Consider the following 18,816-nt stretch of genomic DNA (forward strand, 5'->3'; position numbering starts at 1 on the left):
GATTAGAAATGAACTACAGAAAACAAACTACAGTGGACCCTTTGGATACGAACTTAATTCGTTCCGGGGGTCCGTTTGCACCCCCAAAATAATGTCAATAGAGGTGCACTTCTGCGCATGTGCAAAGTGTGTGGAGCGAAACCTGGATGTAACCCAACTTCCAGTGGCCGTAACCCAACGATTCCGTATTTAGAGGGATACCTAAGTAGAGGTACGACTGTACATTTTAAAACAGAGATTTAGACATTTGAGTTTGACATGGCTACCAACTAGATGAGATGACACTTTTGGATGCAAAGAAATCATGTGATAAAGTGGCTACTGGGAGTTTTGGGTTATTTCAGTTATGTTGATCAGTCTGGTGTGCAGCAGAAGCACAGATTTCTGAAGGTTTTTCTGCTACAGACAAAATACCAACAGCTGTTACTAAAAGGATATAAGTTGAATAATGAATTCTATTGTTAGCACTGGGTCATACATGAGCAGATTGGAATCAAATTATGGTAGCCTTGAGCAATGGAAGAAAGTTGACTTTTATGCCTAGAAACAGAAACTTTTCAAGCAAAAAATAAATAAATGAGAAAATAAACGCTTAAAACTGCTTTCGGCAAAATGGGTAAAGAAAGTATAGGAGTAAATATATGTAGTCAACACACCATTGATTTTATTTCATTCTGTACTGTATATGAATTTCTGCTCCAAATTGAGGGGGGGTTTTTGGCAGAGGGTAGGAGAGAGCATGGCAGAAAATATATGTAATATGTATCTTATTACCCAAGGTACTGGAGTGTGTATAGCACTTCACAAAATAGACATAGTAGCTACCAGTAAAAAAAACACAAGGATTAACATTCTCCAAATTAGGAATACTTACTGTATTCCTGTACAGTAGATTCAACCGTCACCGTTGCAATGTGTTTTCTGTATTAGCTTGGTGAATTGCTCCTTATGACTGCAATCCTGTGTTTGGTTAATCTGTGTGAATTCTAACTGAATCACTTTGACAACCTTTTAAAGCCTATGATAGTAGAACACAGAACTTGATCCTGGAGGCCAAAGTAACCACTGGTTAAAGGTGCATTACTAAAAGTACTGGTGCTGGTGTATATGGTTAAGAAATGGCTGGTAATTATTGCAGAAATGTTTCTTTTTGTCTAACTGCAATCCTTTCCGGCCAAGAAAACTTAATACTGCTTTTGTTCTTTACTTAATACAAGGAAAGTGTTTTAAATACACAGGATTTATACCGCTGCTTTAAATGCTATTATTTAAGAGCATGCACTTGCAGCTGCAAAACTCATCAAGTAAATTGAAAGGATTACCCATGAAATCAGCTTCAAACTTTTTATTTTTATTTTCTCACAACCAATATGAAGGTAATGCACTTGGAATTATAATGATATTGAGATTGACTGTTTAAACCCTTTCTAAAGTTCAAAGCATAAAGCAGGCTGCATGCACTTCCAAGCCACAGTGGGGCTTCTAAGCAGGAGCTTGTGATAAAAAAAGAGAGAATGAAATCAGGTTTGACTAAAATCGTCCACCATTCCCATATGGCTTCAACAGGAAGTTTTCAGGCTCAAAAAGACAACGGTTTGGGGAAGCAGCAGACCTCATTTTCAAATTGTCTGAGATTGCTTTGCAGATCTTGTCTTCTGGGGAACATGAAGACAAGATGCTCATTAAAAATGAGCTGCACCAGGGAGCTCGACTGAGCTTCAAGTACACTTAATAGTTTTTTGCTTGAGGAGTATAAAGGGAGACGATACCTCTTTTAAAAGCTGAAGTGCAGATGAAGAGAAATACAGCTGGATTCCTTATGGAAAGGTATAGATTACAGAACGCAGTACCTTGCTTTGTTTTGTTTATATGGGATGTGGAGTGAGGAATGCTCAATTATTTCTGCCTTCTGATTGCAGCCTCTGGGAGCTCACGACCAGGACTTGTAAACGGGCGTTAGCGAGGGCATTTTGAGGGGGTGTCCCAGAGTGCTGCCTCATGGTGTATGTAGGACCAAGAGATATAGGGAGCAAAGGAACTGTTGCAGTGACCTGAAGCACCTGTGCCGTGTTTGTCTTACTGCCTGAGAACATGCAAAACCAAAACTGCAGCAAGTGTAAGTTGGTTGCCTTTCTGGCAGAGAAAGTACAGCAGGCATTCCCAAACTGCAGCCCTCCAGATGTTTTGGCCTACAACTCCCATGATCCCTAGCTAACAGGACCAGTGGTCAGGGATGATGGGAATTGTAGTCCAAAACATCTGGAGTGCCGAAGGGGATGCCTTAAGTACAGCAACTTGAGTTCCACCTATCCACACACTGGGCAAGATGAGGATTTTTTTCAACACAGCAGAGTGGACTGTCCTGGAACAGGGATGCAGGTAGGGTGCTCCTAGAGAGGACGATTGCCCATTGTAGGAAACGAATTGCTGGAGGAATGTGATGCACAGGAACCATGTCAGGAACCATGCTGTGTTACTGGAGCTGCAAATAGATTCCATGCCCTCATATTGGACACCAATTCTGGGCCATAAGAGCAAGGACAGCAGTCCCAGATCTCAGAATACAACAAGGTGAATCTGGAAGGTATGGTGTACAGAACAATTCCTGTTGCTCCAGAGGGAGAAGAGATATGTGGTGATGGTAGGGACAGAGACAACAATGTGTGGAAGTAACAAGATGTCCTGGGAAGTGTGCTGACTTCCAGGTGCAAAGATTCAAGATGTGACAAAGAATTTGTGAAGTCTTATAAAGCTCACTGACCACAGTCCCTTCCTTATGGTTCATATGGATAGAAATGATACCACTAAACACAGATTTCAACATATAGCAAGGGACTATGAGACTGTGCAGGAAGCTGAAGGGCCTTGGGGCACAGGTGGTTTTTCATCACTCCATGCTGAAGGTTGTGTCCCAGTAAGAAAGGGTGGGGGAGAGGAAATAAATCACTCCTTGTGCAGGTGATGTCAGGAAATATTTGGCTTCTTGGACCAGTGTCTGCTTCCTTGAGGAAGGTCTTTTGGCAAGAGATGGCAAGAATGTGTTTGCTAAGAGTCACATGAATGTGATCAGGAGAGCTTTAAACTATATTGAGGTGGAGAGAGACAATATTACAGATGACAGGGAGCACCTGGTATTCTGGATACTAGCTTCATTGATGCTCAGGAAACTGAGGTGGTGCTCCAGGAACCTGCTAAAGGGTGGAAAACTACAAAAAGGAAGCAGCTGGAGTGGAATGACTTGTGGTTTCAGTTGTCTCTATACTATATACAGAGTATGAGGAACAAGCAAGAAGAATATGAGCTCTTAATACAGGATGGCAAATATGACCTAGTAGGCATTACTGAAACTTGGTGGGATGAGTCTCATGACTGAAATGTAGCAATTGAGGGGTGTAACCTGTTCAAAAGGAATAGACCAGATAGGAAAGGAGGAGGAGTAGCATTATCTGTAAAGGATGTGCACACTTGTGAAGACATCCATGAGCTGGAAAATGAAAGATAGATCAAGTGTATATGGGTAAAAATTGTAGGCGAGGAAAACAACAGTGACCTTACTGTGGGTGGTCTGCTATAGTCCTCCAAGCCTGACTCAAGACTTAGATGATGCTTTCTTAGAGCAATTACCAAACATTCCCAAAGGAAAGATCTCGTATTCACAGGAGACTTCCAACTACTTTGATATCTGTTGGAACTAAAATTCTGCCATGAATGTAAGATCCAACAAATTCCTCAATTTTTTCGCTGACATTTTTATCTCCCAGAAGATGGATGAAGAAAGAAGGGGGTCCTCACCAACAGGGAGAAACTGATTGACAAAGTGGAAATGCTGGGAACCTTGAGAGGAAAAGATCATGTCCTCTTGGGTTTCATTATACACAGACAAGGGAAAGCATGCAATCGGACATGTACTCTGGACTTGAATGTTGATTTCAAAAAGCTGAAGCAACTACTGGATGAGAGCCATGGTCAGAAATACTCAAAAAGACAAAGTCTTCCATGATATTCTTGCTGACAAGCTGGTAAAATGAGCGCTAGACTCAGGTGGATTTGTAGCTGGTTGACCAACAGAACCCAAAGAGAGCTCACTAATAGTTCCTTAACATACTGGGGAAAGGGGACAAGTGAGATGCCACGGGGTTCTGTCAGGCCTGTGTAAATGACTTGGATGAAGGTATTGAGGGTCTATAAGTCAAGCCTTATGAGGAACAATTGAGGTAGTAGGGTATGTTTAGCCTGGAAAATAGGAGACTGAGAGGAGATATGATAGCCATTTTAAATATCTAAAGGTCTGTCACATGGAATATGGAGCAAGCTTTAAACTACCCTCATGCTATGGAGAGTGGAACCTGAACCAATGCCTTCAAGTTACAAGAAAGGAGATTCTGACTAATATCAAGAAGATCTTCTTGATGTTAAGAGCTATTCGACAATGGAATGAACTTCCTTGGGAGGTGGTGGACTCTTCTTCCTTTGAGGTTTTTAAGTAGAGGTTGGATGACTATCTATTATAGATACAGTAGTTGAGATTCCTATACAGTGGTATCTCTGGTTACGAATGCCTCAGGTTACGAGCTCCGCTAACCCAGAAGTAGTTGCTCCTGGTTGCGAACTTTGCCCCAGGATGTGAACGGAAATCGCGTGCTGGAGGCGTGCGCACAGTGGGAGGTCCCATTATCAAAAGCGCGCCTCAGGATAAGAATGGTTTCAGCTTAAGAACAGATACCCCACCCCCACCCCGGAACGAATTAAGTTGATAACCAGAGGTACCACTGCATTGCAGGGAGTTGGCCTAGATCAGGCACCCCCAAACTGCAGCCCTCCAGATGTTTTGGCCTACAACTCCCATGATCCCTAGCTAACAGAACCAGTGGTTGGGGAAGATGGGAATTGTAGTCCAAAACATCTGGAGGGCCGAAGCTTGGGGATGCCTGGCCTAGATGAACATCATGGTGCCTTCCAACTCTACAAATCTATAATTGTGTGATTCTCTATGGATTTTATACTGAATATGAAATACAGCTTCATACTGATAGCTTGAAAAGTTTTAAGTATTGCTGCTTTTAGGTGTTAGAATTCAGGGGGAAATATATGAATGAGGCAAAATCATTCTTATAACTTGGTCCACAGATAATCATGCAACCAAAAATATAGGAGAATTTTGTAGAATTAGCTTTTTGGACCTGGAATATAAGTAAAGTTAGAATTTTCACTTTAAAGATCTAAGACAGATAATGATAGTAAATCCCAAATTATAGAATAGCTAGGGAATATGAGATAATGAACTCTTTTAACAGATGACTCTTTAAAAAAATTCTTTATATCATCTTTTGGGAGCTGCTTGCATTAACTGGTAATTTTACTCAGTTTTGTAATGAATAGTTAAACATGGATATTTTAACCTACAATGCTCAGATGGAAACTATTTTAATAGTTTTATATTCCCTAGCAAACATAGGGATTGGGAATAATACATTTCTTATTGCAAATGTATGTATCTCATCTAAGTCCTCTTCAAGGATGTGAAATCATGCTTTTTCAATAAAGCTAAGGGAAAGATTAAGACAATCAGGCAGTATGAATGTATAATAATTCACATGCACATTGCTCACTTTAGCTAAGTTTGGCTATAATAGTTTAGCATGAGAAAAGAGTTGTGTGCGCCTTGGCTCACATGCTCATCCACCCTATGTCAATGGAATAGTATTCGTTTTATTTACCTAAATAAACCTAACATAAGGGTCTCAGATGGGTCTGTGTTACAACACCTGAAATAGCTTTAGTATAAGTAAAAATAATTGTGTGTGTTTTCTTATGTATGTTTAGTGTGTTGTTGTCTGTTGGTGTGTGTGTGTGGGAGACTAATGCCTTGGCTTTGATGTAATAATGTGTACTGTTTTGGCAGCAGTCCAGATTTTTGGTAATTTGGGGCAATTCCAAAGCATATGTTAGATCATTCTGTCATCTATGTATTAGATCCGAATCTTGCAAATGATAGTTTACTTTAAAGTTTTCCAGCTGGTGTTTTAGAGGTGTAGCTCAACTTCTTAATTGAAGCATGTACCTGAGCTTATTAATATTTTACATAGCTTTCATTCTTTTGGACGGAAAAAAAATTGGCTCCACATAGACTGCTTTGATATTCATTTCCTTTATAGTAATGCAGTTTCCTCTCTATTTCTACTTTGGGTGTCAAATCTGGCAGAAGTGTGAGGCTTTGATCACAGTTCCTTTCTTTTACAAACTGAAACCATTCAATATGAGTATGTTCTTTGTCTGCATGTATTCTTGATGCGCTCTGTTACGTTCTGATTTTATTCTCAATTATGCCTTTATTTTGTTTTTGTTTTCTGTGTTTAATATATAATGGAATGTTGTTTGGAGATTAGTTTGTTTGACATGGATATGACACTTAAAATCCTTCAATGGTACTACTTTGATTGCTGCGCCTCTTCCCCCAGTTATGTGAAAAGTTAAGGATTTTTTGTGCCTCACTGTAAACTTAATACAGTTATAAGAAACTATAAATCCCAACTCTTTCAAACCACTTGAGCCATCATTCAGACAGGTAAATAAGGAGCATGAATCCATTACATCAGACATGCACTTAAGATATTTCACTGGCATACTTCATTGTGCTGCTATACTGCTTACATACCTGAATAACACAGGTGTGGCCATAGTATTGCTCCTTCCCATATTCTCAGCACCAGGTGAGGATCAGGGGTGACGGTCGTGTAAGAAGCATCTGTTCGGTTGACCTTACTCACGTACCCACAAAGAAAACTCATGAGATGAGAAATGGAATGGTGGTTATATTTATTAAAATAGAACAACTTGAAAGCCCCCATGCTAAAAACATTGGAATAGAGTATCTTCCATTATATCCACATTTACAAGCCAATCTCTTTCTCAAAATCCTTCCATAGTCCTACTATCTTTAGATATAGACTTGGGCTCCACCTTGCACCACAGAGAACTAATAGGCTTCTTACTGACTGCCGTACGATTGATGAAAGCTCAACAATGGAAGAACCAGTCTAAAATGCCCCTGAATATGTGGAGGGAAATATCTGGGATACAGCAATGTCTGAGTATCTCACTGGATACAGGAGGGTGATTAAAGGCATAACATCTTTTAAAAAAGGTTGTGTTGCCATCTTTAAAAATGGCATGACACGCCTGTTCTCTCTCAACCCGAGCAATTTTGCACCTGATTTCAGTTTTCAGTGTTCAGTTTTCAGCGCTCAGTTTTATCACAATCCTTAATTAAATGTAGCATATGTGAGTGGCATAAGGAAGTGGGAGAGCAAAAGGAAGGGTGAATAGACTGGTTGTTGCTGTTCTCCAATGCACTATCCTTTGCTTGATTTACTGTTACCCTATCTGAATTAGGTAGCCATATATTGTTGTAATATGTTGGGGTATAATATTTTCTCTTGTAGCTATAACCTCTTTGTATGGAGGCTTCCACAGGGTGTAACAGAACTGTGCTCTACACACAGTGTGTGCATATCAAAGCCTGCATAGTTAGCACCAGATTGTTACAGATAAATAGTCAATGAAATAAGGGTACTTATATTTCCTAGATATGGCAACCATTCATTCTTGATATATTTTCTGTGGTTTAGCACAAGGGATAGAATTTCACTGATCCATCCATTAAAAATACTTATTTTTAGTTTTATGGAACTAGCTTTTCTTTCATATTCTAAAATTCCCAGACACAAAATAGCAAAGTATAAGCTGTTGAGAAGATTTCCTTGATTTCAAAATATATCTCATTCTTTCTATCTGAGACAAATTATATTTTGTTGTCGAGGTGAAATGTTGAGTTCTTTAATGAGCTTACTATTACAGTGTGATTTTTAATTGAGGTAGGTACAGTCAAGAGTGTTCAAGAAATATGCAGTGCCCAGGACTGCTAATTTACCTTGAAACATTCAGAGAAAATGAACAAGACTCTTCTTTACAACACAATTTATAACTGTGTGAAGATGACCTATCTGTCTTCCACCGGGGCATGTGCAATATGTTTGTGAGGTTTGTTATAAAGGAAAACAGATGGTGGTATTTAAGTGAAGAAGAAAGTGTTTGGATGAATGTTGAAAAAATTAATGATTAATGTTTGTTTCCCAGACGGGTCATTTCTCATATCTCACATTAAGAGTATTAATGTGCGAGTATAGTTCAACTAGCCATTCCTGTTCCTTTTTTTAGCCATAGCTCTTAGTAGTATTTTATTCCCATTTCATTATTTTTAGCATAAATCAGTATATAACAGTGAAACCACCAACCTTTTTTCGCCAGTTGGCATACTTGCAAACTGGGGGAACTGTTGTGAGCAGCACACACATCACAAACATGTATACACCACACACACCCCTTGAACATGTATGCACACACTATCCCCCTCCACCAGGACTTAGGCTTGGGGAAAGTGTTTGTTTTTTATCAAGCCGACAAGTAGGGATAGTCTTCCTGAAGTGTGCAGTATACCAGTTAAACCAAACACTGGCCTGGTTGGAAAACCTTTTCTGATCACATCAACACTATAATTTGTGAAAATGTTATTATAATTTATTTATTAACACTTGCTGGTATTGTGAACCAGTTATTGTGAACCAAATAATTTTTGAACTGAAGTTCTAGATTAAATTTATAGAATAACAAGATAGAAACTGAAGACAAAACCAGTTATTGGGAGTTGCGTAAGGGTAGGGTGACTTTATATGCTAGCAAGTCATTGGATGTTCCATCTACATTTAAATAGAAAAAGAAAGTGTGATTCATTGTAACCTCAGGGTTACACAAACCAATTGTTGAACTTGCTTGAATATTTGAACTAACGTGTACTGTATTTCAACTCATGGCTCTAGGTGTGGAGTATTATAGTGCATTGGTACCATACTAAAAGCAGCAAATAAACTCAACACTGAGTGTGAACTTAGTTTCTGTTGAAACAAAATAAAAAAATCCTTCCAGTAGCACCTTAGAGACCAGTATTTGTACCAATGGCAAACTTAGTTGGTCTCTAAGGTGCTACTGGAAGGAATCCCCCCCGACTCCGGCAGACCAACATGGCTACCTACCTGTAATTAGTTTCTGTTGTTGATTATAGGTCCTTCTGACAAAGGACATGATTGCAGTGCATAGACGGCCCAGACATTGACACATATGTGTCAAGCACATCATCATAATAAGAAAATAATCATTTTTTGCCAGATCCCAAGTTCCCCCATGCCCCCATTCTCTCACTGTGGATGTGTGGCTCATACAGTGACTTCTGCATTCTGGGGGTTGCAGGGACTTAACACCCGTAAATTCCTGCTCTGGTTACTGGAGTTGACCTGTCCATATGGTAGAAATGAGTTGTAACAATTCCAGGATAATAAACTGCCTTATAAAAGTGAAGGCATATGATATGCTGATATCGTTCATATCTGATGCTAGCAACCAGTGACTTATTTTTAATTAAAATTAATGATATTTTGGAAACAAGTTTATGCTGGGTTCATTGGGGGGGCGGAATTGTTCTATTGTGATGTTCAAGGTAGTAACAGATTTGCAAGCAGGGAATTTAAATGAAAATGCAGGAGTCAAAGAATGCATTCAAGTTATTTTATTTTTTTAATTTTTAACAGGTGGCTGTTCATTCGATGAACCTTTTGCATCATGTGGATATAGTCAGTCTGATGATGATGACCTTAACTGGGATCAAGTGAACACATTGGTAAAGCCCTCATCAGATCCATGGTTGCCAACAGGTAGTTTTCAGTTGAAATCATTTCTTTTATATATTGTATGTTTTATCTCTTGCAGTATCTCTTTATACTATTGCTTATGAAATGTGGGGTTCCTCAAATACAACAAAGGGATATAAAGCACTGGTGGTGATATCTAGCTACCACATCCTGTCAGCAAAAGAATTTCTGCTTCTGCTCCTCTCCCTGCCTCTTGTCTTTTGTGCCCTCCCCAAATTCAGAAGGTTAGGAGAACCTTTGAACCCTTAGATCAGGGGTCAGCAACCTTTTTCAGCTGTGGGCCGGTCCACTGTCCCTCAGACCATTTGGTGGGCCGGACTATATTTCAAGGGGGGGGGGAGATGAACAAATTATTGTGCCCCACAAATAACCCTGAGATGCATTTTAAATAAAAGCACACATTCTACTCATGTAAAAACACGCTGAATCACAGACCATCCGCGGGCCAGATTGAGAAGGCGATTGGGCCACATTTGGTCCATGAGCCTTATAATAATTTATTATTTATACCCCGCCCATCTGGCTGAGTCTCCCCAGCCACTCTGGGCGGCTCCCAATTGAGTATTAAAACAATACAGCAGTAATTATTAAAAGCTTCCCTGGGCTGCCTTCAGATGTCTTTTAAAATTAAGATAGCTGCTTATTTCCTTGACATCTGATGGAAGGGCGTTCCACAGGGCGGGTGCTGCTACCGAGAAGGCCCTCTGTCTGGTTCCCTGTAACCTCACTCCTCGCAATGAGGGGACCGCCAGAAGGCCCTCAGCGCTGGATCTCAGTGTCAGGGCTGAATGGTGGGTGTGGAGACGCTCCTTCAGGTATACAGGACCGAGGCCATTTAGGACTTTAAAAGTCAGCACCAACACTTTGAATTGTGCTCGGAAACATACTGGGAGCCAGTGTAGATCTCTCAGGACCGGTGTTATGTGGTCCCGACGGCCGCTCCTTGTCACCAGTCTAGCTGCCGCATTCTGGATTAGTTGCAGTTTCCAGGTCACCTTCAAAGGTAGCCCCACGCATTGCAGTAATCCAAGCGGGAGATAACCAGCCTTAGGTTGCCTACCCCTGCCTTAGAAGGAAGAACATTCCATTGTGCAAGCCTAAAGTATTGAGCTGATGGAAGGTTCACTTAGTGCTACGTTGAATTCTACCCCAAGTCTTCTCTTTAACGATAACTTTCTAAAGATCAGGCAGAGCACTTTCCATTCACATTAGCAGATAAAACTGCTAGGGTGTGGAGGCCACTTCTGTCAGCATACTGGTTGCTCTGGCCCACGGGTTAACCATGATATAGGGCAGGGTTGGCTACCCCAGCTACTTCCCTGTCTGCATACCTTTTCATATCTTAATGTGGTTGTGAATTCTAAATATTGTCTGATATTTTATGGCACCTACCTACTAGTGTCACCTTCTGGTGTTGATGTTGCAACCAAACCTTACCTTGTGAGTCCTTGAAGTTTCTTGTTGGGGTTGCAAAAAGATATCCATTTTGCTACTAATGGGATGTTTCAGGCACACTGAAAAACAAATAGCTTTCTCTTCAGTCCAAAATAGCAATGTTTTCTTTCACATAACGCTTTAAGATTTGTAAAAGTTGAAAAGATATAATTACAACAGGTTGATGTCTAGATACTTACTATGTGTAGGCAAAGCAGAGTGGAATAGATAAGAATGCAGACACAATTCTCTTTCAAAATCACATAAGGTTTGTTGAAGTGAGTAGGTGGTCTTAATTGCACATATCTGACAAATACTTTGTAAAACAAGACAATGAATAAGAACATCAAATAGCATTTAGAAGTGGTTGAAAGAAGAGCACATTATATCTTTCAGTTGTTCAGAACTATCACCTTATTCCTTGCTGCTCACAAAAATATATAAAGAAGTACCACAGTTCAGATTAGGTGTGTGGATCAACTATAAAGTTTGAGATCCTTTAAAAAAAAAGAATTATTTGAACTGAAGCAGTTCAAAGGCTATCTGGTTCAGCTTGGGGTCTAAATTTGGATTCAGAAAAACGAAAACTTAAAAATGCTAGCTTTTTTATTTTCAACAGAAATGAATGAAATTTCCTTCTAAGTGGATAAAGTTTTCCAAATTAGAGACAAACTTGTTCAGGGTTTTTGTTTTGGACACATTTAAAATTTTATCCTGCCCCAAAGTGTGCATGCACACGAAAGCTCATACCTATGACAAACTTAGTTGGTCTCTAAGGTGCTACTGGAAGGATTTTTTATTTTTATTTTGATTGCGTCAGACCAACACGGCTACCTACCTGTAACTAATCCTCCCCCCAAAAGAGCCATCTATAACTTTATTATTTCTTAGGCAGAAACTTCAGCCTTGTGTTCTACTCAGAATTGGCATCAGAATTCACAGGAAGTAAATGCTGAGTGGATAGGAGTAGTGACACAAAGATAAAAGAACTTGAATATCCAGGTTTTTCCAAGCAAACACCACTTGTATAAAGCAAGCAGAGAGGAGAGAATAAAACAGACAAGAACAAGGTGATTACTTTAGCATCACTTCCCCAAAAGTATGTGATTGGAGACCCCCGATAAAATAAATATTTCTCATTAGAAGCTAGACCTGTCCTATGCAAAAGAGATTTCCTTCACACCTCTCCTCGCTGTGGTTATATAGCAATCTTGGAAGGAAATGTTTCAGTTTTTGCAGACAAATCGCAGCATCTTTTTAAATAAAAAAATCCAACTCTTTTATGGTTTGAGGTGCTTTGATGGTCCCTGCTTTGGTTCAGGGTGTTTTTGGCACCCTGTCTTGATTCAAACAAGCCCATAATCTGCCTTAAACTGTCCCACTTTGGTTCTGAATCTATCCAAATATTTTGCATATCCCTAGCACAAACACAACATACTTACTTTGATTGACATCTCTTTTCCAGAAATAGAAGTGACTGTATTATAGTGGCTAAGAGATGACAACTTTAACCAAGTTGTATCATTAACATTTCACTTCTTGGAGAATCTACTTTGGAGAAGAGCTCCAAAACAATGATAATAAGGCTTCAGGCAGCTGTGCAGTCCCCGAACTAGGCTACAGGACACAACTTAGAGAAACTCCTGACCCGTAGCAACAAACAAGCTTTGCAATATCTGGACCTGTCCAGGCCAACCAGATCTCTGCTGTTTTGCCCTCAACCCCAGCAACTGATATTCAGATGGATCCTGTATCTCAATCTTCAGTTTCTATTTTGCTAACACAATTAATACTGATGGATATACTCCTGAGACTAAGTTAAAGATTATGCAACTAACATTTGTATCTAATGTCCTCATTCCAGCTGAACGCACCTCTCCTCCAAAACACACACACACACACACACACACACACACAAAATCCGGTACATTTCGGCAATAACAAAAGCAACAAGTAAATTAAAAAGATGGTTTGTCTTTAGCAAAGTTAATTCCAAACATTTGTAATGGACAGTGTGGCACATACTAAGTGACAAAGCTATCAATTGAAAACCAGGTAAATTCATTTAGCAAATGGATAAATGATTCAATTCGCTGCATTCTGTGTGAAGAATCTATATTGTCATATAGAGATGCTTGAGGAATGCATTCTTTGCCAATTCCCATATGAATTGTACTGATCTGTACTTTTTGGAATCGTGGAAATCAAAGCATAGCTATTCAACGTATGTTGCACTATTGTGAATTTTGCAGCATTTTTTTTTTTTTACAATTTAGTTACAAGTTAGTTTCCTTGCAGTTCAGTATCAACTCTTATTTAATTGCACGTGCGTTTAGCTGCTTCTCTACTTTCCAACAACATTAGTTATTCACAGTTCTTATAATTATGTTATCAGCTGTGGCCTTTCTGAAGCACACCAAAGCCATATTTTCCTTCTCTAGGATATGAGGCATCAGTTACGGGAACACGTACTTCTTTCGTAAAATACTCTACAAGTTTTTTTTATTTCAGGATCAGCATGCTGGGTACTCTGCACGCAGGATAGGTTGCATTGGAACACTGAGCAGGACTTGACATGAATTACTAAGGATCAGGAAGTGGGGTTGGGATAAGTTTGCAATACTTGTCATGAAACAGGTCTAAGTATTGAAAACAGTAATGGTTATTTTCCTGGTGAACCCTGTTGTGTGAATGGACTTCCCCAAACTTCCTCGCTTTGCGTTACAGCAATTAGGTTGAAAGTTTATTAGATTTTCCAGGTCCAGTTCCCTCAACTGCTGTTTTCTTTTGCTTCCAACTTAAAGCCAAAGTCACAGTGAGAAGCAAAATATGGAAAAGCTCCGAATTTCAAAAATCAAAATGTGTTTTTACTCTTTGGTTTAAAAAAAAAGGTTGATTATAATTCTGTATATGTTCTCTATTTTGTGAAGGGAGAATAAATTAGAAATTGCTGTCACTGAAGGGACAGATAGAATTTAACCCCCCCCCATGCCAAGCATCACATTTATGTCAGAGAAGGTAGCTAATGTTCCAATCTGCAGAAGAAGGTCGTGGCCTTGGGAGAATAATAATGCTTCCATCCTAGCCCTCAAGGATCTATGCCCCACCCCCCTGCAAGCTGCATGACTGAAAGATAACAAGGCAAGAAGCTGTGTAGGTACAGCAACCCAAAATTAATGAAGTGTCCCAGGACAGTAGAATGACAGAAGAGCTGCCTTTTGCCCCTTAAAGGCACCAGAAAGCATAGCAGGGAAGAGAAGAGTGGAATGCAAGCCCCATTCTTGAATGGAAAAAAACCCTTAAGTTTCATGTTGCTCATCAACACACACTGTCAATATATTGCAGAAAAACAAATGTATTATGCTAATAATATATGCAAACTAAGATTCACTAGCAGCCTCCAAAGAGGCTCCAGTTGATGAAATGAGTGCATCCTTTGAAATCTACTGGTCTCAGGTACTTGCAGAAACACTCATCAAATTATACGTGGGGGTTGTGAATTCTCAAATATCAAAGGGTTGTGCTAGAAGACTATAGTGGTATCTGGGTTGCTCTATTTGCAGAGCATCTGGGGTTAGTGCACTGAACTATTGAACCTGATGATACAAGTAGAATTATAGAATTCCTTCAGTTTGTTTCTGACAGCTCATATATGTAGAGATAATTCTTTTCCTAACTTTAGCTTCCTTGATAATTCAAGAAAAAATAGGCAAATATGATTTTGACAATATTAGATTGGTCTTGCAAGAAACAGCCATTATTACTTTAAAGCTTGCTCACAATTTTGTGACAATTGGGTTGCGTAAGTGGAGGGCTAATTGTATTTTAGTAAAGGATCTGTCAAATCCCCAAAAGGTGTTTAGTCTTTTATTCAGATGGCTAAGTAATATTAAAACATACCATCTTGTTTGCTGATAATATGATGGAACAGCTGAAGACAAGCTTTAAGAAAGTTCAGTTATTAATATTTATGGCTGTATGAATGCTCATCCAAGAAAATGCAGACTAATAATTGGGTGTAACTGCAAGAGATTTTAAAAACTTCTGCTGAGCCACAGCATTTTTTAATCAAGCTGTTTGGACTCCCCCCAATGAATAAATGAAGTGATTCAATTATGTAAAAGTTTACTCAAAAGCTAGTATACATAGTGATGGTTAAGAGAATGAGCTGAGAGCCATGGAGTCCCCAGTTTCACCTCATCTTACCCATGAACTTAGTTTTGCTCTTCTCCATCATCCCATTCTGCCGCACTGCCCCAAGTTCTCAGTAGTTGCTTGCTATTTTCATCTCTGACCTTGTTTCACTCTCCTGCCTCTCCTGCCTCTCCTCAGTTCATGCAGTTGGTTGGCTTATCACACCAGCAGTATCCCAGGAGACTGGAGCTGTTGCTTATGCTTTCGGATGCTTTAGCGGGTAGTGTGTGGATATATCAGATGTGTCTTCTTTACAGTGTTTGGAAATTTCTGTTTAAAAAGGAGGTAGTTCAATTCAAGTTTATGAAAATGAACTTTTTAGTTTATGTAAAAAAATCAACTTTGGCATTTTCCCCTAGCATTCAGAATGTGGGGAGTCCCAAAATAAGTTATACGTTGCACACAAGTTATCAGATGTTTGACAGAATGTCAACTGGTGAAATTTTCCCATAATTGTATTTCCATACTAGAAAAGGCTTGGCTTGTTTAATTTGTGCCAGACACATAGCTGTTAAAGGCACAAGGCATCATTTGTTTTGTTTCTGTTCCTTTACTTCTTGCTGCAAGTTGCTCCTGTTAGAAGAGAGCAAATCTTTTCAGAAGCAAAGGTTTTTAAAAGTTTCACATTTATTCCTTCTGATCGCTTAGCCATACTTTTTAAGGGCCAAGCATCCTTCGCAACAGCAGCACCTCTTAATCTGCCTCGTAAGCCTTAGACCGTTGCCTTCATGTTTACATTCTAGCTTCCTTTCTAGATGTCCAGTTGACTACTTCATTCTGAGCACTGATTCTTCTGCATCTTATGTATTACTACTAGCTTGCTATGACTGGCTGTAAAGCTGGTCTGAATGCCACCTCCCATTATGACCAGGGCAGTAATCTTGGACTCCTACTGACTTCAGTGGTGAAACACAACTTTTATATGTGGAACATTACACCAGCGTTTGGAGTGGGGCTGATCTTTCATTGAATACAGGATTTTAATCATATTCCTTGGCATAAATCAGTTATGACAGTGTATCTCTGCATCCTGCTGGTGCAACGAGTTTATTTAGAATCCTGTCCTCATCCAGTGAATGTAATTCAATGATAAGACTGTGCCTACAAACTTTTTGCAATGGTCTTAGCTAAATGCAACAAGTACCGCTATTTAGAGAGTTTGCCCATCTTCTGCTGTTAACCCTTGTCTATAATGAGGATGTTATCCAAGGCATTTTAGTTGTGGCATAATAATTTAAAGTATAATTACCATTTTTTCTTTTGTTCGATGCATTCCTTTGTGCGGCATTCCAAAAGTATAGATGTTCTCAAAGGCACTGAAAAATCTCATTGTTGCTTGTAAGATTTCTAAGTGAAAGTATCTTGATGTAATCTTATTTGAGACGTATACAAAGCAGTTCATTAGTGTGAAGTATTATACTACATTTAACAGCTTTGATCAGATGTCTTTGAATGTTGCATAATGGGTGTAAAGTTGGGGCTGGCATAGTTGAAATTTAACTGCAAGCTTATTTTAATATGTCCTTGGCCACAATTCATATTTAATATAAACTGCAAAGGCATTATCCAGCCACCACTGATTCAGATGCTGGGGAAATGGTGATCACTGCCTGCAGTCTGGTTACCACCTGGAAGCTGCCGTCACTGGGTTGGCATGGAGAGACTTTCTGCACAGTTTCTAACGTGGGGAACACTTCCATGTGTTTATGTTAAAACATATTTAAAGCAGCTTTCATATGTTAAATCCACCATAAGGAGCTCTACCATGCAAAGGAGATTTGGGGCAGTGTCCTCATGGGGCTTCTAATTTTTCAGTTGGCTCTTACTTAATGTGTAAATAGTGTAAAACTCAGGAGAGCCTTTAACACATATAACATTAATTGCTAAACAAAAAACGAAGAAACCCTGGATCAGCCGTTGCATAAAAACATTGCTGCCTTCAAAAAATAAAAGCTGTCTGGTATTAAAAGTTTTTCAATAATGTGTGAAAAATAGTGAGGGAAGGGGTCAGCCACACTTCATAGGGAAAGCTGTTTCATAATCTGGGCACTTGAATCAAGCTGTTGATTAAAATGCCAGAAAACTATTATTAGGTTTTGCTGCCCCACCCCACTGCTTTTACTGGTAGACCTTGAAAACCCATTTCTGCATGCATTACTAACATAGTCAGTCTCCAAGTGAATGCAATAAAATTTAATCATAATGTGGATTGAACACATGGTTATTGCCTTTGGTTTGCATGAAAATGCAATAGAATATGTGGTGGCTGTGAGTGATGGCGGGGATTTAGATACCAACACATCCCAAGCCTTGCAGCCTGTCTGGAGAGTGGGGAAGAACTTGCCATTGGGATGCTGACTTGACTTCAGCATGTTTACCCTATTGCTGCTGAATAAATAATAAATCATTATCAATAGAGTTATTTGGTGTATTGTTGCTTATTCTCAAAATCTAAGCAGTGTGTGTGTACATGCTAAATTGAGGGGTAGGAGAGAAGCTATTGCTTCCAAGAGGTTATTTTATTTTTAAAAGAATGCTGTCCATATTTACATCTTTATATCCTAAGCTGTGCCAATGGAAGGAGTTATTTTTTTATATTATTTATAGAGAGAACTAAAAAACAAACTACCAAAATTTTTAGCCTGTACATTTGCTGGGAGTGGGCGAGTGGTGGTCTAAGTATTATTGAAACTAAAATGCAGCATATGTCTAATATTAATTACATTTTTTTAAAAAAAAATTGGAAGGTATTTTTTCAAATGTGTAGTCACATATGGTGAGATCAACGTGGCACATATTTGGGTATGAATTATTTATCTTTCTGCAGGGAGACTAACTTTCAAAGTGCACAAGTTACACATTTGAATTAAAAATAGTTTTTTAAAAAATTGTTGCCATACGGTAGCATTAGACTACACTCAGAGTATACCTATTGAAAGGAATACAGTCATACCTCGGGTTACGGCCGCTTCAGGTTGCGTGTTTTTGGGTTCTGCACCACGCCGAACCCGGAAGTCCTGGAACAGGTTACTTCCAGGTTTCGGCGCTTGTGCATGCGCAGAAGCGCTAAGTTGTGCTTTGCACATGACCAGAAGCACCAAATCGCGACCCACATGTCCGCAGATGTGGCGCTGCAGGTTGTGAACGCTGCAGGTTGCGAATGTGCCTCCAGCACAGATCACGTTCGCAACCCGAGCATCCACTGTATATCAAACTTAATCATGTTCATTAATTTAAGTGGGTTCACTTAGAGTAAAACTTAGCTGAATACTAACCATAGTTAGGGCCGGCTCTAGGGGTAGGCTGGGTGGTGCGGGGCGCCAGGGTGCTGGGCCGGCAGCCCACCAGCCGCAGCAAGAAATAGGGCGGGGCGGGGGCGCCGGAGCGATCACGGCGCCAAGGCGCCCCGACATGCTTGAGACAGCCC

The 18,816-nt window shown here is 39.6% G+C and overlaps 1 protein-coding gene across 15 annotated transcripts in view; it reads left to right on the plus strand.

The window, feature by feature from the left end:
- PTPRM (protein tyrosine phosphatase receptor type M) overlaps window positions 1–18,816 on the plus strand; it is a 412,071-nt gene that overhangs the window by 98,032 nt on the left and 295,223 nt on the right. For all 15 annotated transcript variants that reach the window (XM_035125987.2, XM_035125998.2, XM_060277900.1 and 12 more), the window contains exon 2: window positions 9,642–9,764. In XM_035125987.2, coding sequence (XP_034981878.2) covers window positions 9,642–9,764 — 123 coding nt within the window. The remainder of the gene's footprint in view (window positions 1–9,641; window positions 9,765–18,816) is intronic.

This window comes from Zootoca vivipara, chromosome 8 (genome assembly GCF_963506605.1).
Source record: "Zootoca vivipara chromosome 8, rZooViv1.1, whole genome shotgun sequence".
NCBI classification, from domain to species: domain Eukaryota; kingdom Metazoa; phylum Chordata; class Lepidosauria; order Squamata; family Lacertidae; genus Zootoca; species Zootoca vivipara.